Source organism: Peromyscus eremicus, chromosome 5 (genome assembly GCF_949786415.1).
Source record: "Peromyscus eremicus chromosome 5, PerEre_H2_v1, whole genome shotgun sequence".
NCBI lineage: Eukaryota > Metazoa > Chordata > Mammalia > Rodentia > Cricetidae > Peromyscus > Peromyscus eremicus.
Window position 1 is genome coordinate 81,573,731 of NC_081420.1, and position 18,957 is coordinate 81,592,687.

The 18,957-nt window shown below is 49.2% G+C and overlaps 1 protein-coding gene across 2 annotated transcripts in view; it reads right to left on the reverse strand.

The window, feature by feature from the left end:
• Positions 1-18,957, reverse strand: part of Slc35f3 (solute carrier family 35 member F3) — a 256,259-nt gene that overhangs the window by 79,529 nt on the left and 157,773 nt on the right. Inside the window, exon 1 of one of the 2 annotated variants that reach the window (XM_059263797.1) lies at positions 13,431-13,506. The exons of the other annotated variant lie outside the window; for it this stretch is intronic. Coding sequence (XP_059119780.1) covers positions 13,431-13,506 — 76 coding nt within the window. Of the gene's footprint in view, positions 1-13,430; positions 13,507-18,957 lie in introns of those variants that run through there. 2 annotated transcript variants of the gene reach the window in all.

Here is an 18,957-nt window from a genome sequence, read left to right on the forward strand (position 1 = left end):
ACCCAGAGCAGAGCATGGACATGGTTAGCGGCTGCACTTCGTTCCCCGCCATTTGAGTGGGAGAAAATGCATCTCACTGTGTGCTGTGTTCAAGGATGTAGTCAATGCGCTGCCCAAGTGATGCTCAGACAGGCTTCGCAGGAGCTGTGAGTGGGGCGGCATCCCTCCTCAGACCCTTTTCAAGTCTTCAAGTCTGGGAAACTTTTAGAAGACTTTACTTCCCCAAACTGCAGGGCAAGTTCCCCTCCACAACCGTGTGTGTGTGTGTGTGTGTGTGTGTGTGTGTGTGTGTGTGTGTGTACACAAGGGAGCATGCTCTTTCAAACAACAGGTCTTCCTCCTACTCAAGAGTCACCCTAAGGAGCCAGTGCTGAGGGGTCCCTCCCACACAGACACACCCTGAGATTGTCTCCTCTGAGGGATTTATAGAGAGGGTTTAACCGTTCTGAATCATTCTGGTCAGGCAGAACCCATACCTGGAGGCAACGCCATGAGCCTGGGCCATGAGGGATGAGTTGGGGGTATGTGTCAGGCACCAGCCCATTAGAGTACCAAGGGAGACCTTTCCTGTTGTGAGATGTCTATGACTTTCCCTAGAGAAAATGATAAATTGGGTGATTTTTGTCCCTCTAGTGGAAGTCACTTCTAGCATGAGAATGTGAGATAGGAAAGTCATTTGGTGTCTTCTAAAAAAGATCCCATAAAATGAATCTCTTTGAACTTCCAAGAGAACACAACTGCTTCTCTGACAAACTCTCCAGACAATGCCCTGCCCTGTGGGGAGGGGACTCAAGGCTGGAGTCAAAGACACTGTAGGCTGGCATGGTACCTGTCTCCTACAAAGGAAACAGATGCTACCACACAATGATGAGAGGCCACAGCTCTCAGCTCCAGATACACAGCCTAAGCAGTCACAGCTTCTCAGTTTTCTTGAGGTATAATTCTATAGCATAAAAGCCAGCCCCCTTTGGTGCACTGTAGTCATTTTAAACAAATTTATAAAATTAAGGAACCATCAGTATCACACATATTTAAAGTATCCATTGCCCCCCAAATTAGTCCTAAACCTCATTTGCAATCACTTCCTGTCCTCACCCTCAGTCCTAGGGAACCATGAGTCTCTTTTCTGTCCCCATAATTTGCCCATTTTGGAAATGCCATGTAAATATGTAGGCTTGCCCACTTGATTTAGTGTGGGGGTTCACTCATATTTTCCATATGCTGGCAGATTTCTTTTTATGGCTGAATAGTATTCCGTTGTATGGATATACAACATCCTGCTTATCAATCCATCTGTTGATAGGCACAGGGATTGCTTTTGGTTTGGCTCTGCCATGGATAATACTGTTGTGAATATTCACATCTAGGCTTGTGTGGATATTTCTTGGTATTTCTCTTGGGTAACTAATTTAACTGGGGCTGCTCATTTACAAATCTTTACTGGCCATCAACTTTGAGGCACAAAGTAGACAGGTCCCCAGAAGACCATGGCTTCACGCAAGTGGGCAGTGTTCACAGTGTCCATATCTTAAAGGCTACAGTTTCTCTCATTCTGTTCAGCCAGGACACAATAGGGAGCTGATCAGGGAAGCAGACCAGCTCTTCCTCTCCCCCCAGACTTCCCAGGGAAAGACAGAGCCCAAAGATGAATCCCCCTGATGGAGACACAAGCTCAGACCAGACTACCAACTATATAGCTCGCAAAAAAATAAGGGGCTTGGAAGAAAACTTTTGTGTACGGCTATTTGCAAGTGTAACTTATCTCCCCCAAAACATTCGGGTATTTTTGGGTTGTATTTACTCTTTAAGGTTTACTCAGGATCTACCTATGATGACCAAACCGTGGCATGGAGGGAAGGAGGAGACTTGTGGACGAAGCCCATACCCTGTAGACCACAAGGCAATCCCTAGGTAACATTCCCCCAGACCACCACGCCCACCCGGCTCTGACAGACACCCACCTTCACCCCCATGTGGATTCCTGGACTCTGTGTCAGAGCAAACTCCAGCTATTACTCCATGGCAGAGACCCCAGCCATGCTTCTGATCGTGGAAAGAGAATGGGAACCATGGACAACTGACATTAGATGCTGACCCCGGCAAGAAGAAGAGGAACTAAGGGAAAAAGTGGCGAGACACCAATGTCTGCACCAAACTCTGCCAGGACATGCCCTGCCTCTTTCCTTCTGCATTATGACTGTGGCAATAAGTGCTGCTCTCCTTTATAGGCAGGCAGATGAGGCTTTGAGATATTGCTCAAAGTCATCAATGAGTGCCTAAGATTCAGTTTCTGTCCCCATGCGTCCAACCCCATAGCATCCACGAACATGAAGATCTTGGTAGTGGCTGTGATGTTGGACACTTTAGGTGCCTATAAGGACAAAAGAGCCCGAGAATCTGTGGGGCTCTGGGCTAGGATTTGCTACTTTGGGATCTGAGCATGCTGGGGCAATGACACTCCTCTCAAATTCACAGGTTGAAGCCCTGAAGTCTGGTGTGGCTGTGCTTAGAGGTAGGACCTCTGTAGAAGAGATTAAGTAAGGTAAATGAGGTTGTAAGGCTAGGTTCTAGCTTGTTGGGACAAGTGTTCTTTTTGTATGTGCACACATATGCATAGGGGTCAGAGGTCAACCTTGGGTGTCATTCCTCAGTGACCTTCCTAGCCTCTAGAAGCATGAAGAGACAAAAGCTGGGCTAATGCAAGGACACATGGCAGCGTGTATGCCATCTTCCTGAAGACCTAGCACAGACCCAGATCTGTCACCGTGCAGGATTCAGGTGACTGGGTGCAGGTGCCATCGTCCATCTCATTTTTTTGAGACAGAGTTTCTAACTCAACTAGAATGTGCCAATTCAGCTAGGCTGGCTGGCTAGGCAGCTCCGACAACCTGTTTCCACCTCCCCAGAGCTGAGATAAGTGTGTGCCAGCACACCTGGTTCTTATGTGGATTCTGATGGCCGAACTCAGGTCCTCGTGCTTGCAAGGCAAGCCTTTTACCAGCTGAGCTGTCTCCCTGGCCCCGGGTATTCATGTTCTTATGGGGAGAAACACCAGAGAACCTACTCCCCGCACCTCTCTCTTCACATGTAAACATATAGAGAAGAGGCTGGGTGGGGACACAGCAAGAAGACAGTCCCCTGCAAGCCAGGACGACAGCCCCATCACAACTCTGACCTATTAGCAATTTGATCCCTTGAGGGATTCAAAATTGAATGGATTATCTATCCAGGAGGGGGTGGGGCTGTGGAAGGTGTGGTCTGGTTGGAGGAAGTAGATAACTGGAGGTGTGTCCTTCGGTTATATCTACGCTTTTTGCTTCTGCTTCCTGTCCACCATGAGCTGAACAGTCTGTCCTCCATATTGCTTCCACCCCCATGATGCTCTGCTTCACTCAGGCCCAGCATCAATAACACCAAATACTATGGACTGAAACCTCCAAAATCATGAGCCAAAATAATCCCTTCCTCCTTTGAGCTGCTAATGTTTCGTATTTTGCCTCAGCAACCGGAAAGATAATGAACACAAACAATTACCCCCCAAGGAGCAGACCCCTTGTTGGCATGTACCCTTCATCCTTACTTCCTCAGAGGTCTCCAGATAACTCCCAAATGGCTCAGTGGCATTGCCTCAGGGCTTTAAGAACAGGCCTGGGATTACACAGCCCACGGCCAGAGTTCTCCTGTGAGGAGCTGACTAGCCAGTAAAGGCTCCAAGTCAGGCCATCTACACCTTGGAGGAAGCCTTAGTATCTGTTCTGAGAGGGAGTGTGTATCCGTTCTTGCCCCAAACATGTGAGCTCCCTTGGATCAGTCTTAATCCACAGGCCCTGCTAGTCACAGCCTGTCCAGCCAGCTCAGGGTGCTCCTCATGCCTTGGAATGTGAGCAGGAACTGCAGAACCGCCGAGGCTGAGAGCTGCTTCTGACCTTCCCATGCACCCAGACAAATGAACACATTCCTCTTGTTTTGTGGTAGTTTTTCCGGTTCAAGTCGGCATGTCTAGAACACTAGATTCCAGACTGCTGGAACTCTCAGGGCAAATGTGGGTTAACAAGTGGGCAGATGATGTGCAGGACTGCCCCTCTAGAAAACAGCCTGCGCCCTGCAGTCTTTGGACCCTTCAGGGAGGGGCACCTGGCCAACTGTACTCCACATGACAGTGTGGGCTCCGGGCCAGGTAGACAACTCTAATCCTCTGCTTTTGGTTGGCTGGAATATCAGATGGAAATAAATAAAAGCATAGAGCGAACCTAGAGCTGAGGGCACAGGCCACTGAGCATTTCGTCTTGAATTGAAAACGCTGTTTTCTGAAACTTCCTGCCAGCTCCCGGTCCAGAAGCAGTGGCATCAACCGGGCAAGAGTGAACTTGCTGGGGAGGGATGAAGCGGGCTTGGCCTTCAGGTGTTGAACGTGACCTCCCAGGTTCAATCTCCTATTCAGGATGGGCCTCGTGCACCTTGGGAGTGGCATAGCACAGTTCACCCCAAGCCTGGAGGTTCCCCCCCCCCTCTCTCTCTCTCTCTCACACACACACACACACACACACACACACACACACACACACACACACACGAGATCTGTGGCCCCGGTAGCCCTAACATCGCCCCCTGTTGTCCAGCTTCAGCTTCTCTTTGGGATTGTTTGTGGTTCTTTTCCAGCCACCTTGTTATCTAGAGTCCCATCTCTTAGCTTCCTGATGCTAAAACTATGGAACAAGCTAGCGTCGTGCTGCAGGCCTTACTGATCCAAACTGCCCCCAGTGCACCTCGGCAGGTATACGCAGGCACATGCTTGCCCATGCCCACACACCCCAGTCCCTGTTTGTCCTTGCCTGGGTCACCCAGAGCTCTACTCTTTGACTCCGGTTTTGTTGGCAAAAGGCTTTAATCAGATACACCAATCTCTTAATGAGTCAGCCACTTGCTGGATTCATGGAATGTTCCTGCTCCAAGAGCTGATGGAAGATCTAGTCCCGAGCAAAGAGACAGCGGGTTCCCAGAGGCCAAGGTGGCGCGTCTAATGTATTAATTAGCAAGTGCGGCAGGGTAGGAAAGGAAGATTGGTGTCCTGACACTTCACCCAGTGTTCTTCCGTCTAGACCCTCCCCCCAAGGCACAAGATGTCTTAACCAGTGGGAAAGCCTCACTCGCCAAAAAGGCTTTTAAGAATTAAATCCCTCTCTTGGCTGTCTCTCAGAGCTATTCTGAACCTGTTCCCACCTCTTCAAGCTTTCGGTCTGCATCCATCATCTGCGGCAGACGAAAGCTCCACTTCCTACGTGGCAAAGATCAAAGGATCCTGAGCAGGACTTGAGATTTCCCGCCTCCACATCGGGCTGCCTCTTTGCCCACCCTCTCTTCATCTCTTTCCCCTCACAGCCCCACTTCCTCTCCACCAGTCTTCTCCTCCTGTGGCCCTTCTCCTTCTCCTCCTCTAGGCCAGTCACCTCGCCCTGGGCGCCTACTAAGGAATCAGCCTTACTCTTCCCTTACAACTCCCCTAACGGTTCATGCTAAGGCCCTTACAATGCCCAGCTGGCAATTGCTTTCCCATCCCAAGCTAGGCTACTCACACCTCACCATCTGGCTGGTAGACCACCACCTACCTAAAACCGTTTCTGCAAAACGCCCTCTCTTGGCAGTGGCTGATACATCACCCACCCTCTGGTCCTTTGTGGTCTCCATGGTGCCACATCATGGAGTCCTCTGCTGCATCTGTTTAGACCTCCGCTCTCCCAGCAGTTATCTCACACACAGGTGGCCGTCAGAACTCTGCCCTTGCCCATTTGTTGCCAACAACCTGATTCTCTTTCTGACTTTGCCACCTGTCTCCTCCACCTGCCCCTGTAGGCACTGCTGAGACCTCAAAATAGTGACCCCTCTCTTGCTATCCAAGAGGGGTGCCCCCTCCTCTCTTTGCTGTGACTGCTCGCAGTGTCTCCTTCCCTGAGGCATTCAGGCTCAATGTTCCGGGCTTCTTTGGCACATGCTCCATTTCTAGCCCTCTGCTCAACTTTGACACTTTGATTTATTGATTGGTCCTCTGTCCTGCCATCATCCTGATGGGGCAGGGGGTACAGTGGTTAGGATGTGCATGCTCATGGCAACAGTCTTGGTGTGTCACCTAGTTGCACCACATGCTGTTCCTCACACTCACATCAGGAACCGCATGAGGACCTGCTGCACAGGGATGCTATGAACAGTGAATGAGGCAGCCCACGTCCAGGACTCACGGCAAGCAGGAAGTAATGTCAGCACCGAATCTAAGTCTAGTAGCTCATACTTGAACTTCTGCAGTATGAGTCCTCATCCCACTAGCTCCTCTCCAGCAGGCATTCTCTTTTGATTGTGTGTGCATGTGTGTGTAGGGGGTGTGCATGCATGTGTATGTACATGTAGAAGCCAGAGGTCAATGTCAGGTGTTTTCTTCAATAAATCTCTGTATAATAATGATAATAATAATTATTACTACTACTATTATTATTATTTGAGATTTGTTTCACTGAACCTGGAGCTCACAGATTTACTATTACTTGATGGCCAGTGAGCCCCTGGGGTCCTCTTGTTCCCACCTCCCTGGCTCTGGGACTGTAGGTACATGCCTCCATACCCAGCTTTCTGGGGATCAAACTCAGTTCCTCATGCTTGTGTGATGACCATAGACCATTTTACTAAATAAGTCATCTTCTCAGCCCATCCAACAGGCATCCTCAAAGCTTTTTCACTGTAATCTCTATCATACACACACACACACACACACACACACACACACACACACACACACACACACGAGATCAACTAGCTTACTTCACTTGATAGATTTGGTGGTTTTTAGTCTGCCCTAATTCTCTGTTAAGGACTACCCACTGTGGCTGATGAAGCAGGTTCAGGATCCAGGCTGAGCATCCCTGCTCTGCTCATCTGTCTTATTTTTCCAAACTCTCATGCCCTGGATCCTCTTCCTGCCTGATTCAATGCTCTCTCCCTGTGGAGTTCAGTAACCAGTTTCCCCCAGAGTCTGCCTTCACCTCTCTGCTCCCTCTCTGGAATCTTTAGTAAAGCTAAGCTGTGGCCACCAAGTGCCCTTTCTCCTGGTCTCTGGGGCTCCCTCTGTCAGCAACACTGTCATATTACCTACCACCTGTGACAGCTGGGGATAAAGACCACATCCTGTGCTTACCACCCTAATCATACTCCGGAGAGAGGCAAGTGAATGCATGTATACCCCCATTGTTCTAAGCCTGATGAGAAGGCGCGTCCTGAGGAGGATTTGGAGGCCACATCTGGAAATGGTCCTGTTGGCTTGTGTCATTTTCCCAAAGAAGAGGGAATAGTGGTAAGAGTGAGCCGTAGGCCGCGTGAGTTTCAGGCAGAAGTAAATTCACTCTTTGCTGAAATGTCCCATTTGCTTTATACTTCTGCCATGGAAAATAAAAGTTATCAATGGATAATATTTATCTGCTTATTTATTTATTTATTTATTCTGTGGTGTGTGTGTGTGTGTGTGCGCGTGCGTGCGTGCGCGTGTGTGTGTGTGTGTGTGTGTGTGTGTGATGTCAACGCTCATGCATTTGTGCAGGTGTGTATGCAGAGGTCAGGGGAAGATGCTGGATGTCTGTCTCTGTCACTCTCTACCTTATTCCCTTGAGAGAGGGTCTCTCACTGAATTTGGAGTGAGGCCAACAGCATGCAATTCAGTGCAACCTCAGTGGTCCTCCTGCCGTCGTCGCTCCACACAGCTCTGGGGGTCCAGGCATGCAAACAGCCATTCATGGCTTTTTACATGGGAACTGGGGATGTGAAATCATGTCTACACACTTACATAGCAAGCATTTCTATTCAATGAGTATCTATCTCCAAGCCCATCAGCAGGTGATCTCTTTAAGTACATACCTGACATTTCCTACTTGTTCAGAAATCCTTGCATACACTAGATAATAGACTGAATTAGCTTATCAATGTCCTTGTCTCAGATATTTCCAGCCTAGGGTTGAACAACTAGATGCCGCTCTTTGGACTCAGAGATCCTTTGCCAAGAATCCACTCACACTGACTCTGAAGCATTGGACCTATAGAGGTATCAGTGTTGAACATTTTAGCATGATGTTTTCTCCAGGTCCATGTTCTGAAAGCTTAGCCCCCAGCTGGGGGCACTATTTTGGGAGTGTCTGGAAACTCTAGGAGGTGGGGCCTTGGTAGAAAAATCAGCTGTGTGTGCTGTGGGGACCTTGGGGGTATATTATTTCTTGTTACATCCTGAGCCAGTCTGTGCTTCTGCTCATTGTGGTGTGAGGTGTCTTCTGCCGCACACGCCTGCAGCCAGGATGCTCTGCTCTAGCACACAGGGCCAAAAGGCCACAGGCTGGATCAGTTAACCAGACCTGCTCTGAGGGCAGTTAAGATGGCCTCACACCCCGGGAGCAGAAGCAGCGAGAGTGTCAGCACCAGTAGCCACCAGTCATGAGAGCCTGGATAGAGATCTAGGCCATTGATTCACACTGCAGGGGGAGCCTCAGGGAACACACATTCACTGAGCACCTACAAAATGCCTCAAGCTCATGTAATTATTGCTCCTCAAATGAAACCCGGATATTTGAAAGTCTTTGGCATCTGGATCCAAGCTCTTTTACTTTCTAACTCTATGACCTCACACGAACGGTCCTGGGAGCCTCAAGCTCCTTGTCTGTAAAACAGTGCTCAGCCTTTCTGTAGGAAGAACTGGGCTAAGGACAAGCTCCCATTGGCCGCAATCTGTAATCTGGTCAGCCCTCACTCATCATTCTTAGTACAGGATAATAGTGGATGTCTGTAGTCTCAGCAACAAGGAAGCTGAGACAGGAAGATCATGAGTTTCAGGCCAACCTGGGCTACACAGCAGGACTGTATCTCAAAATCAAACCCAAACAAAACAAAACAAGACAAAAACAGCCTAGAGAGGACTCAGTAAGTACAGTGCTGGTCACGCAAGCATGAGGACCTGAGTTTGATCTTCTAGAACCCATGGTGAAATAAGTAATCAGTCTGGGCATAGTGGTGCTCATTCAAAATCTCAGTGCTGGGGAGAATCCCCGGGGCTCGATGGCCAGTTAGTTTAGCCAAACTAAATTAGTGAGATCTAATTTAGCCAAATCAGTGAGATCCAGGCAATTGAGAGACTCTGACTCAAAAAAAAAAAAAAAATAGTGCACACACACAAAAATAAACCAAACCAAAACAACAACAAGGTAGACAGTACCTGAGGAAATTTGCTTAAGGTTGGCTTCTGCCTTCTACATACATGTGCGTGCACACACACACACACACGCACATGCACACAAACCCACACTAACACCCTGACCCTTCCCACAAAACAACTCACCATAAAAACCACAATCAACAAAACAAAAAACTAGAAGCAGTTAAGAGTAAAGAAAAATCTTAAAACCAAACTGAAAAAAAAATATATAAACTATCATTGTCATTTTTAAAGGCAACATACAACCTCCGATTTATACAAGAGAAATGATTCCGGAAAGCGTGAGTCACTGCCATGTAAGGGCTGGGCACTCAACCCTGTCCATTCTCCATCACAGTCTCTCTTGTTTCCACAATGCTGACAGTCGGCCTCCTAGGGGACTTCATTGTATTGTTCTCAACTATTAATTCTCATTGAATGTAATTTTATTGACCATGAATTAGCTGGTTGTGAATATAGATGATTGTAGTAATTGCTGCTCTACTAGAGACATGCTATTGATCAATACTCAGCATCATCTCCTGACAGGAAAGCCAGGAAAAAGTATGGAAACAAGATACATTGTTAGAGATGATAGAAACCTTCACCTGGAGAGAAGCCATTTTCTTTTTTAAACCTCTACCCTACCCGCCAGCCAGAGGGTCAGCACTACCCCTCTACATTCTTCAGGGCCAAGTCTATACACATACTGTTTCCTTTGCCTGAAGTACTTCTTCTCTCTGTGCCTAACAGATTTTCTCACATCCCCTGGTCTCTGACCTCTACCTCACAGGACTTCCTCCTTAGGAAGGCTATGTCTTCAGAAAGGCCTCCCTCCACTCAGAAGATCTGTTCCTAAGAAAACCTCCTTTCAGGAATGTCTATTGAGAAGGATGTTCTCCTCAGGAAATATTCCTCTTCAGAAAAGCCTCCTCTAAAGAAAGAAGTCTCTTTAAAAAAGGGCCTCCTTCACAGAGGAGCATCTCATTGGAGCGTCTCATGTCTTCCCTTTTAAAAAGGGTCTTTAAAAAAAAATACTGCATCCTCATGTCTCTTCCCCTTAGAGAAGCCACCTCCTCAGGAGTTCCTCCTTGGAGAAGGCCACCCCCTCCTTAGAAAGGCCACCTCCTCCTCAGAAGACCTCATGAGAAAGGCCTCCTCAGATGATTTTCTCAAAATGTCCTCTTCTCAGAAAGGCCTCTTCTCTGCGCCTTCTCCTCAGACAAGGCTTCCTCCTCAGAAAGACTTCTTCCAGGGAGAAAGCTACCTCCTCCTCAGCCTTCTCCTTCTCAAAAAGGCTTCTTCCTCCTCCTCAGAAGAACAGCATCTATCTCATCCTGGAAGGCTTCCTCTCAGCCAGGCCTTCTCATCAGGACTTCTCAGAGAAGCCTGATCTTAGAAGTCTGCCCCTTAGAAGCTTTCCCTTCCAGAAAGATCTTCTCCATAAAGGCTTCCTTCTCAGGGACACCTCTATAGATTGCTCAATTTTCAGTTTTTCTCTGACATTTTGTTCTTACTTCTGTGCCAGGATATTTTTTTTTTTAGCCTTTTATCTGATAATTTATCTACTCATATATCACTTTCAAGATAATGAAGCTAACAAATAGTTCATTTTTCCATTTTCAGGGTCTAGCCCAGCAGCTACAGTACACAAAGTACAGAAAGATGAAGTATTTGTTGAGTAATGAAGTCATTTTGTCCATCTTCCTGCCTTTGAGTTCAACCAAGCATTGCATTTTCTATTTTGGTTTTATATGTACCACATGCTGGTGCCTTCTTGCCTTCCCTCAGATGACACACTCCACAAGCTAATAAATATTCCTTGCCTGCTGCATTCCATCCCTGTAGCCTATCTACCACTCACACACGAACAGCTCCAGGATGGGGACCACCTTGTCCTGTGCATTCAAGCAAAAGAAAACGATTCAACAGTTCCAAAAGATATACACAATATGCAAATGGTTTAGAAAAATGTACCTCAAATCAAACCAAACAAAAACACTAAGGAAGAAAGACAGGTAGAGAAAAAGCATGCTATGCGAGCCTAGGCATAAGGAGTAGGTCTGTCAGGCCCTGACCTATGGATTTGTCTTCTACATGTAGAGAGGCAAGATGTTTGTGGAAAGAGCTAGATGACCTGTGACTGGAGGATTAGCATCCTCCCCCCAACACACACATGCATACACAGACACACACACAGACAGACAGACAGACACACACAGCACCTACTGTGTATGATGGGCAAGTGCTAGGTATTGCCTTTTGCCTTTGTTGAATTTCCTTCCTCATCAGTCTGCCGAGACAGGCTTTACAGTTGAGGGAACCGAGGTTCAGGGTTCATGATACATACAAGCCACACTGTACAGGGGCAGAGTCATCCTCCATCTGTCTAGGTCTTAATTCTCTAACTTAGCAATGGACCACAGGCACGCATGTGGAGATGGCCATGATAAAGTGGCTGCCACGACAGTGTGAACGGAAGGCTTGAATTTACCAAGGTAATGGGAGAGGGCTATCAGTTTCATTCCCCAAGGCAACCTCCAGACTTGGCCTTGGCGACCCCGCCCCCCATGGCTGCTGCGTCGTTTCAATGCACTTCTGAGGCTACCACATTCAGCTCAGAGAGCCTCCTCACTGACAGTGAGCTCAGGGTTGACCTCCCTGAAGCTGACTAGGGGTGCTGCGGGATTGCCTGTTGCTGCCCTGGAGAACCAACTTGCCTCTCTAGTGGGTGGAAGTGCTTGACTTCTGTGAAGGAGCTCCTGAGTGTCTACTCCAGCTTCTGGTTCCCCTCTTCATCCACATGTGCTTGGGAGGAGGCCCAGAACACTACCATACCCAGGAGAGGAACTTCTGCTAATTTCTGGTGCAGATAATCAGTACCAAGCCTTTGTTGAGGGAGGAGACAGTCACAGAGAGAGAAAGAGCAAAGAGAAACAGGGACCTGCAGGTCACTGCAAACTGTCATTCTGAAAAAAAAAAAAAAAAGGATGACTTTGGGGTCCCACAGCTCGGGAATGCCCTCTTACATCACCATGCAGCAGCTGTAGGTCTTGGACCAGTCTGCTACCCTTCTGGTCCTCATGGTTCTCATCTGGAGGTAACAGGATGGATACAATGTGAAGCGGGGAACACACCTACCCACCTCTGTCCGGCCTCTACCGGTCATCAGGCTTATTCCAACAAGAAACGAACAGGTGGATGCAGGGACCTCACGGACTCATAGAAGGCCTAACTCAGGGTGTGGGCATAAACCAGTCTTTGAAATCATGCCTACCCTAGTCAGCAAAGACTTGGACAGAGGCTCTTGGGCCATAGAGGGGTGCTCCTTTCTACTCCTGGCCAGACTGGTTAACTACCGAGAGTTCCTCCTTCTGTGGCTGCCTCCCAGGGGAGGAGTTGAAAGCTAAGAAGGACCCTCTCTGTTGGAAAGCGAGGTCCTCTTTCAGGCCAGCAGAATGACAGCTGTGTCTGAGTAACTCACAGCCCTCCTCCGTGGCCCCCTCTCTCTCACATCCCCCGACTGGGGGCGGTTCCGTGCTGAAGAAAAGACAGGCAGAGCAGGAACACTTTCTGGGGGCCTCTAGGAGCCCCTCTTATCCCTATCAGGCCTGAATAAGAACATTTTTACAGGCTGGTGCGGGGATTCCCCTCACCTGCCACTCTCTGCCCATCTGCAATCAGCCAGACAGGTCCCGTCTCCTCTAGCTTCCAGTATCAGTGGGCCTCACCTCTGGGCTCCTGGGGTGGGGTGCTAGAGGGATGCTCCTCACCCAGGCCACCCACTCGTGTATGTGTGTGTGTGTGTGTGTGTGTGTGTGTGTGTGTGTGAGAGAGAGAGAGAGAGAGAGAGAGAGAGAGAGAGAGAGAGAGAGAGAGAGAGGGAGGGAGGGAGGGAGGGAGGCGAGCTCACTGGTTAGCACTTGCCTCCCTTCTGCCCTGCGGGCACAAGCTTGGGGACAGTCAGAAAAAGCACCCAAGGGAGCAGAGCCACCAGGTGCACCGCGCTGTCTGAGCCTGGGTGCAAAGAGCATGTCACCCCGGCAGGAGCTCCAGACAGCTGGAGCCTCCAGATTCCCACTGGCGGCGACGCGCTGCACTGCGGACAGCGTCCCGGAGCTGCCACCCCCGCCCCGCTAGCAGCCAGGTATCCCTCCGGATCAGGGACAGATGCGTCAGGCCCCGCCACCCCAACGCCACGCGGCCGCGCCGTTACCTTCCACTTTGGTGAGGGTCAGGACGGGACTGTTGCAGGCGCTGAGCGGGGCCACCCGGGCCGAGTGCTTCTTCATGGTGAGCCGGCCGCCAGCAGGAGCGCAGCCGCCGATCGCCTACATCCTGGGGCCGGGCGGCGCGCCTCGCCAGGCCCGCGGCCTCCTGCTGGCCCTCGCCTCCGGGTCCCCCGGGCTGCAGCCCGCTCCTCTTGCCGCGACTCACTGCGGTGGCCGCCCCGCCGCGCACATCCTCCTGGCCGCGCAGCCAGCACTCCACACACGCGCGCACAGCCCTCCTACTCCCGGCTCGCTGCAAACTCCAACGTCACGTACAAGTGCACTCCCCACGCCCACCCGGCCGGCTCACCTGCTCCGCCCCCGCCCCGGGACGCCCGGCCCTGCCGCCCACGGTCGCTCCCTCGCTCCTAGCCGTGTCCTGACTGCGGCCTCAGGCCTCCTCCTCTTTCTCCACGAGTCCTTTCACCGGGCCAGCGAATCTGGGCAGTAAAACCCTTGGGTTGCACCAGTTTAATGATGCAGGTAGTTGACACTGCCTGAGCCATGCCGGAGGGGACCTGAATTGTTTCACAGAGAGTGAAGGTGGAGGTGGGGTGGAGGCTCTCCACAGCTTGCATTCCCTTCTGGAAGGCTAGAAGATTATTTACTCAGCCCCCGAGGACAGCTCTACTCAGGGAAGAAAATTCTAAGTCCATAGAAGAAAGCAAAGGCTGGAGGGCTGGAGAGGTTTAGCATCTAAGAGCACTTGCTGGTCTTACCACCCCCATCCCGGACCCCACTCATAGAGGTGGCTCACAACCGCCTGTAAACACAAATTTCAGGGGAGCTGACGCCCTCTTCTGGCCTCTGCCCACACCTGCACGCACATGATGAATATACAGCCAGTCTCTCTCTATATATATAAAATTTTGAAAGAAAAGGCTTGAGAGGCCAAACTCCTGGAGAACACAAAGGAAGTTCTAGGTACTGCTGCACTGGTTTCACTGTGCCCACACCTAAAGACTACAAGTGTCTGGCTAACAGTGAATGTTAAAAGCAGTGAGAGGCACCCCGAGAGTGGGCACTCAGTCCTGGGTGATGTTTCTTGGCTACTATTAAAACCCTCACAGGGCATCATCAAGGTTGCCCTGGCAACCTCCTTGCTGGTGAACTCACAGCCCCTAAACTCCAAGCCTTCTGTTGTATCTTCTGGGCTCTCATTCACTCATGCCCCAACCCCAGGGCTTGTCCCTCGCTCTACCTGGAATCTGACTCGAGGCGGATTTTCTGATTATTGATTGCCAGAGTTTCTGAGCCTGTCTCAGCACTGATATTGCACTGCATGACGTCATTACAACCTCCATAATGGTCATGGGCGTTCTGATACAGGCGGAGCGTGGTACCACCACAACAAAATTTGCTTAGAGCAGCCCCTTTCCGCTGTTTCTGGTGCGGTCCACCTGCACATGCCCAGGTGTCCAGAGGAAGCATCTTCGAGAAGTAGCTTCTCTTGACCCAGCCTCCCGAACAGCTAGGAGAAGATCTACAGGAAAGAAGAGATTCCCGGGTCCCTGCAGAGCCCTCTAGTGGTAGCCTCTGCATCCTACACCTCTTCCAGGGGAACTTGTCCCACCCAAGACCACTACAGGTGATGGGACAGAGACATTTCCTTCTTCAGATACAAGCTTAGGGGTCCAGTTAATTGTCGTAGGCTGTACAGTGATGATATACATCAAGACACACTGGATGAAGTGAAGGCCAAGCCATATCCTTAACCAGGTTCTCAGCTCAGGGGTGTCCTCACACCCATGTTGTCTGAATGACCTATGGGGAGATTTTTCAGGACAAAGGTGCAGTTCTGAGAGCCACAGGCCTAGTCTTGATCAAGTGCAGTAATATGCACGTATCTGTGTTCCATCCGCAGGGCTGAAGTGAGACTTAGGCTTCCCGAATACTATCAAAGCGTGGGAAAATGTCTTAAAGAGAGTCAACCGCTTGCGTTGGGTTGCAACTTTGCCAACAGGAAGTGGTCAGTCACCCTGAGCCACCATTTCTGTGGCTCTGGCCTAGATTCTACTCTCAGAACGAGAAGGTCAGACTCCATCACCAGGCTCTACCCTTGCACGTGTTTCCGTTTGTATGGCAGGTTTTTGCACGTGTATGCACACAATTGAGACTGAGATTAGAAGACTCAGCTATGGCTCCCCAAGGACCGCCTACTGTGTTTGCTTAAGGTAGCGTCTCTCACTGGTCTGAAACTGGACAAGTAGGCCAGGCTGGCCCCAAGGATTAAAACACAAGTCACCACCTCCAGCTTTTAAAGTATGGGTTCTGGGGACTGAACACTGGTCCTTAGATTTGCAAGGCAAGTACTTTACAGAATGAGCCCTCTCCACATCCTCAACTGTATTTCTTCCTCTCTGAAGATAAGCTCAGGTTTCCTGGTGCTGAGGATGGGAACAGGGCGATGTGCATGCTAGGCCCTTTATCTCCTGGCATGTCTATTAGGTTTGGATTGTGAAACTGTATCAGAGCTAAAAGAAAGTTTCTAAAACTATAGACACAATAACAAGCCCTATGAAATTTGGGGTGTATGGAATCACCATAGATCTTGGAATGCTGCCCTTCGGCACATGTCCAGTGACAGCAGACTCTTTCTGCAGACAGCTGTCTCGCTGTTTTTGTGTTTATATAGTTAGAAATGCATTTTACACATAGCAGAAATGTACACTAGTCACTGGAGAGATTGTCCACTGGTTAAGAGCACAGCTTTTCCAGAGGACCCAGGTTTTATTCCCAGCACCTATATGGAGGCTCATCACCATCTGTAACTCCAGTTCCAGGGAATCAGACTCTCTCTTCAAGACTTTGAGGGCACCAGACATACAATGGCACAGACATTCATGAAGGCAAAACACGTATACACATAAAATAAGTAAATTAACAACAACAGTAAAACTGCACACTGTCCAGGCATGGTGGCAGGCAGAATCTGGGGCAGTAGGACCACAAGGTCAAGTCCTGTCTGAGCTACAGAGTGACTTCAAGGCCAGCCTGGGCAACTTAGTGATGCACTGTCCCCAAATGAAACTAAAAGGAGGCCTGTACATCGCTCAGTGATGGAGTGCTTGCCCAGCATGTCTGAGTCTCTGGGTTTAATGCCTACATACAGAAAATAATTATACACTAAAAAGGATGAGTTTGGACCATCTGTGAGTCACGTATTATGTTAAAAATTGGGGGAAATGCATTAGATAACATAACCTTTACACGTAAATGTGTATGCCCGTAAATGAGGTACATAGATAGAGATGCATTTAGCTGTATATACAGTATGTGTATGTGTACACACACAAATGTATAATTAAAGTATTATCTTCATCACATGGGAATATTCCAGTATAGGATGGCCATTCTCTATCTGCTTGTTGTACAAACAAATGCTTATTATGATTGATTAATTAATTTTATTTTATGTGTGTGTGTGTGTGTGTGTGTGTGTGTGAACATTGGCACACATACGTCATAGTGTTTGTGTGGTGGAAGTCGGAAGACAATCTCCAGTGTCAGCCCTCACATTCTGCCTTGGCTTCTGAAGTGTCTCTCTTTTTTTTTTGGCTCTGTACATCAGGTGAGCCAGCAGAGAGCTTCCCAATGTTCTTCCGATTCTGCCTCTCATCTCCCCGTAGGGGCACTGGGACTACAGGCATTCAAGCTACATGGCCAGCTCTTCTGTGAGTTCCGGGGATTTGAACTCAGCTACTCATGCTTGCACAGCAAATGCTTTACCCACTGAGCCATCTTCCCATTGTGTGTTTGTCCTTATTATTGTCTACAGCAGGTCCTGTGAAGTCTTTTATTTAGTGTGCTGAAATTTAAAAATTTTAAATGCAGGAGGGTTTTCAGGAGTGGGAAGGCAGGCAGACTACTTCAATTAATTCACTGTGAAACATCAACACTGTCCTTCACAGAATTAAATAGTTAAGAATAACAAATTATTTTTGTGGTTACCAGTACTTAAAAAGAATCACTTAAAGAGGCTCCAGGAAGCAGATGAACCAGAGTGCAGTCTGTGGAAGCTTTCAGGGTGGAGCCTGCATCGGCCTGTCCAGCAGGGAAGAGGGCTTGACTCTAGCTGAGAAACTCAGGTCAGCATGGGGCAGTTGCTCCCTCCAGGGGTAAGAATGTGGAAGTCCCTTCCAGTATGGTCCAAGGTCAAGGGAATCTGAGCCACCCGAGTGAGAACTCGGTGCCCCTCCCCACTACCCTATGCCCCTTTCTTTTCTCAGGAGCAACAAACTGGCTCATCTTTTTCTAGGATGAGGGTATACAGAGATGTGGTTACTGGATGCCACTGCTGGACTTCCAGCTATATATCCCTCCATCCTCCAAAACAGCCCCAGCCACTCCATGTGAGGTAATACCTCACCCTAGTGCTGAGCTGAAGCCCAGACTGAACACAAGCAGAGAGAGGTTTAAGCAGGGTACCTGCTTGCTTTGTGAATCCTTGTCAGGGCCCCATTCCATGTGCCAGGGGTGGCATCAAGTGGTGGCCTTCTAGAGGACAGAGTCAGGTATGTGAGAGCTGAGCGGAGGGAGCCGTCGGGAAGCTGGGCCTGGTAGCACAAATCTGTAACTCTCTGCTACTCAGGAGGTTGAAGTGATGATCCTAAGTTCAAGACCAGCTTGGGTTGTGTAGGGAGAGTCAAAACATTTAAGGCCTATAGGATAACAGTGGAATGCTTGCTCAGCATGCAATGGCTGGGAGCAAAATGTTTGTGTTTCCTGGGATTGGCACTTGGGGAGACAGGACTCCTTTCCCTGGAACCTGTAGAAATCTGTCTGGTGGCCATCATGAAGAACGGATGTGCAGAGACTAACACATTGTTTTACATACAGCAGGTCCTGGAGATATGGCATATCCTTCCCTCATAGAGAAAGGAAAACAGGATCTCCCACAAACTCCTTCAGGCAGTGTGGATCAGTTCAGAAAAGAGTGCTCTTATCAATCGGACCCCTGGGCATAGACCTCAGTTCTGGGCTTAGCCCTCTCACCTTAAGAAAACCCATTAAAGGGAGGCATGGATGTAGCATGCTTCTAACACTCAGACCCGGCACCCACAGGCATTGTTTTCATTTTCTCCTGCTGGGCTTAGCACGGGGAGGCAATCTTCTGTCCTATCCTGTGTCTTACATAGTATGTGGCTTCTATAGTAGGTGTTCTGTGGAAGCAGAAAGAAAGGAAAAAGGAGAGACGGGGAGGGAAAGGGGGAAGGAGGAAGGAAGAGGGGGAAGGGAGAGAAAGAGAGAAGGAAGAGGAAGACAGAAGTGAGGAGGGAAAGAGGCAGGCAGGGAGGGAGGGAGGGTGTTCTTACAACTCCAGATTCTAGAATTTTCTGGAATTGTCTGCTCCTGTCTTTTGAGCTGTTATTTCCTGCCTGCATGGGGCATGGCTGGGGAAAGCACACAGGAGGACTTTCTCCAGCTTCACCCTCAGCTTCTTCCCGCCTTGACCTCAGGGAAGTGTGTTAG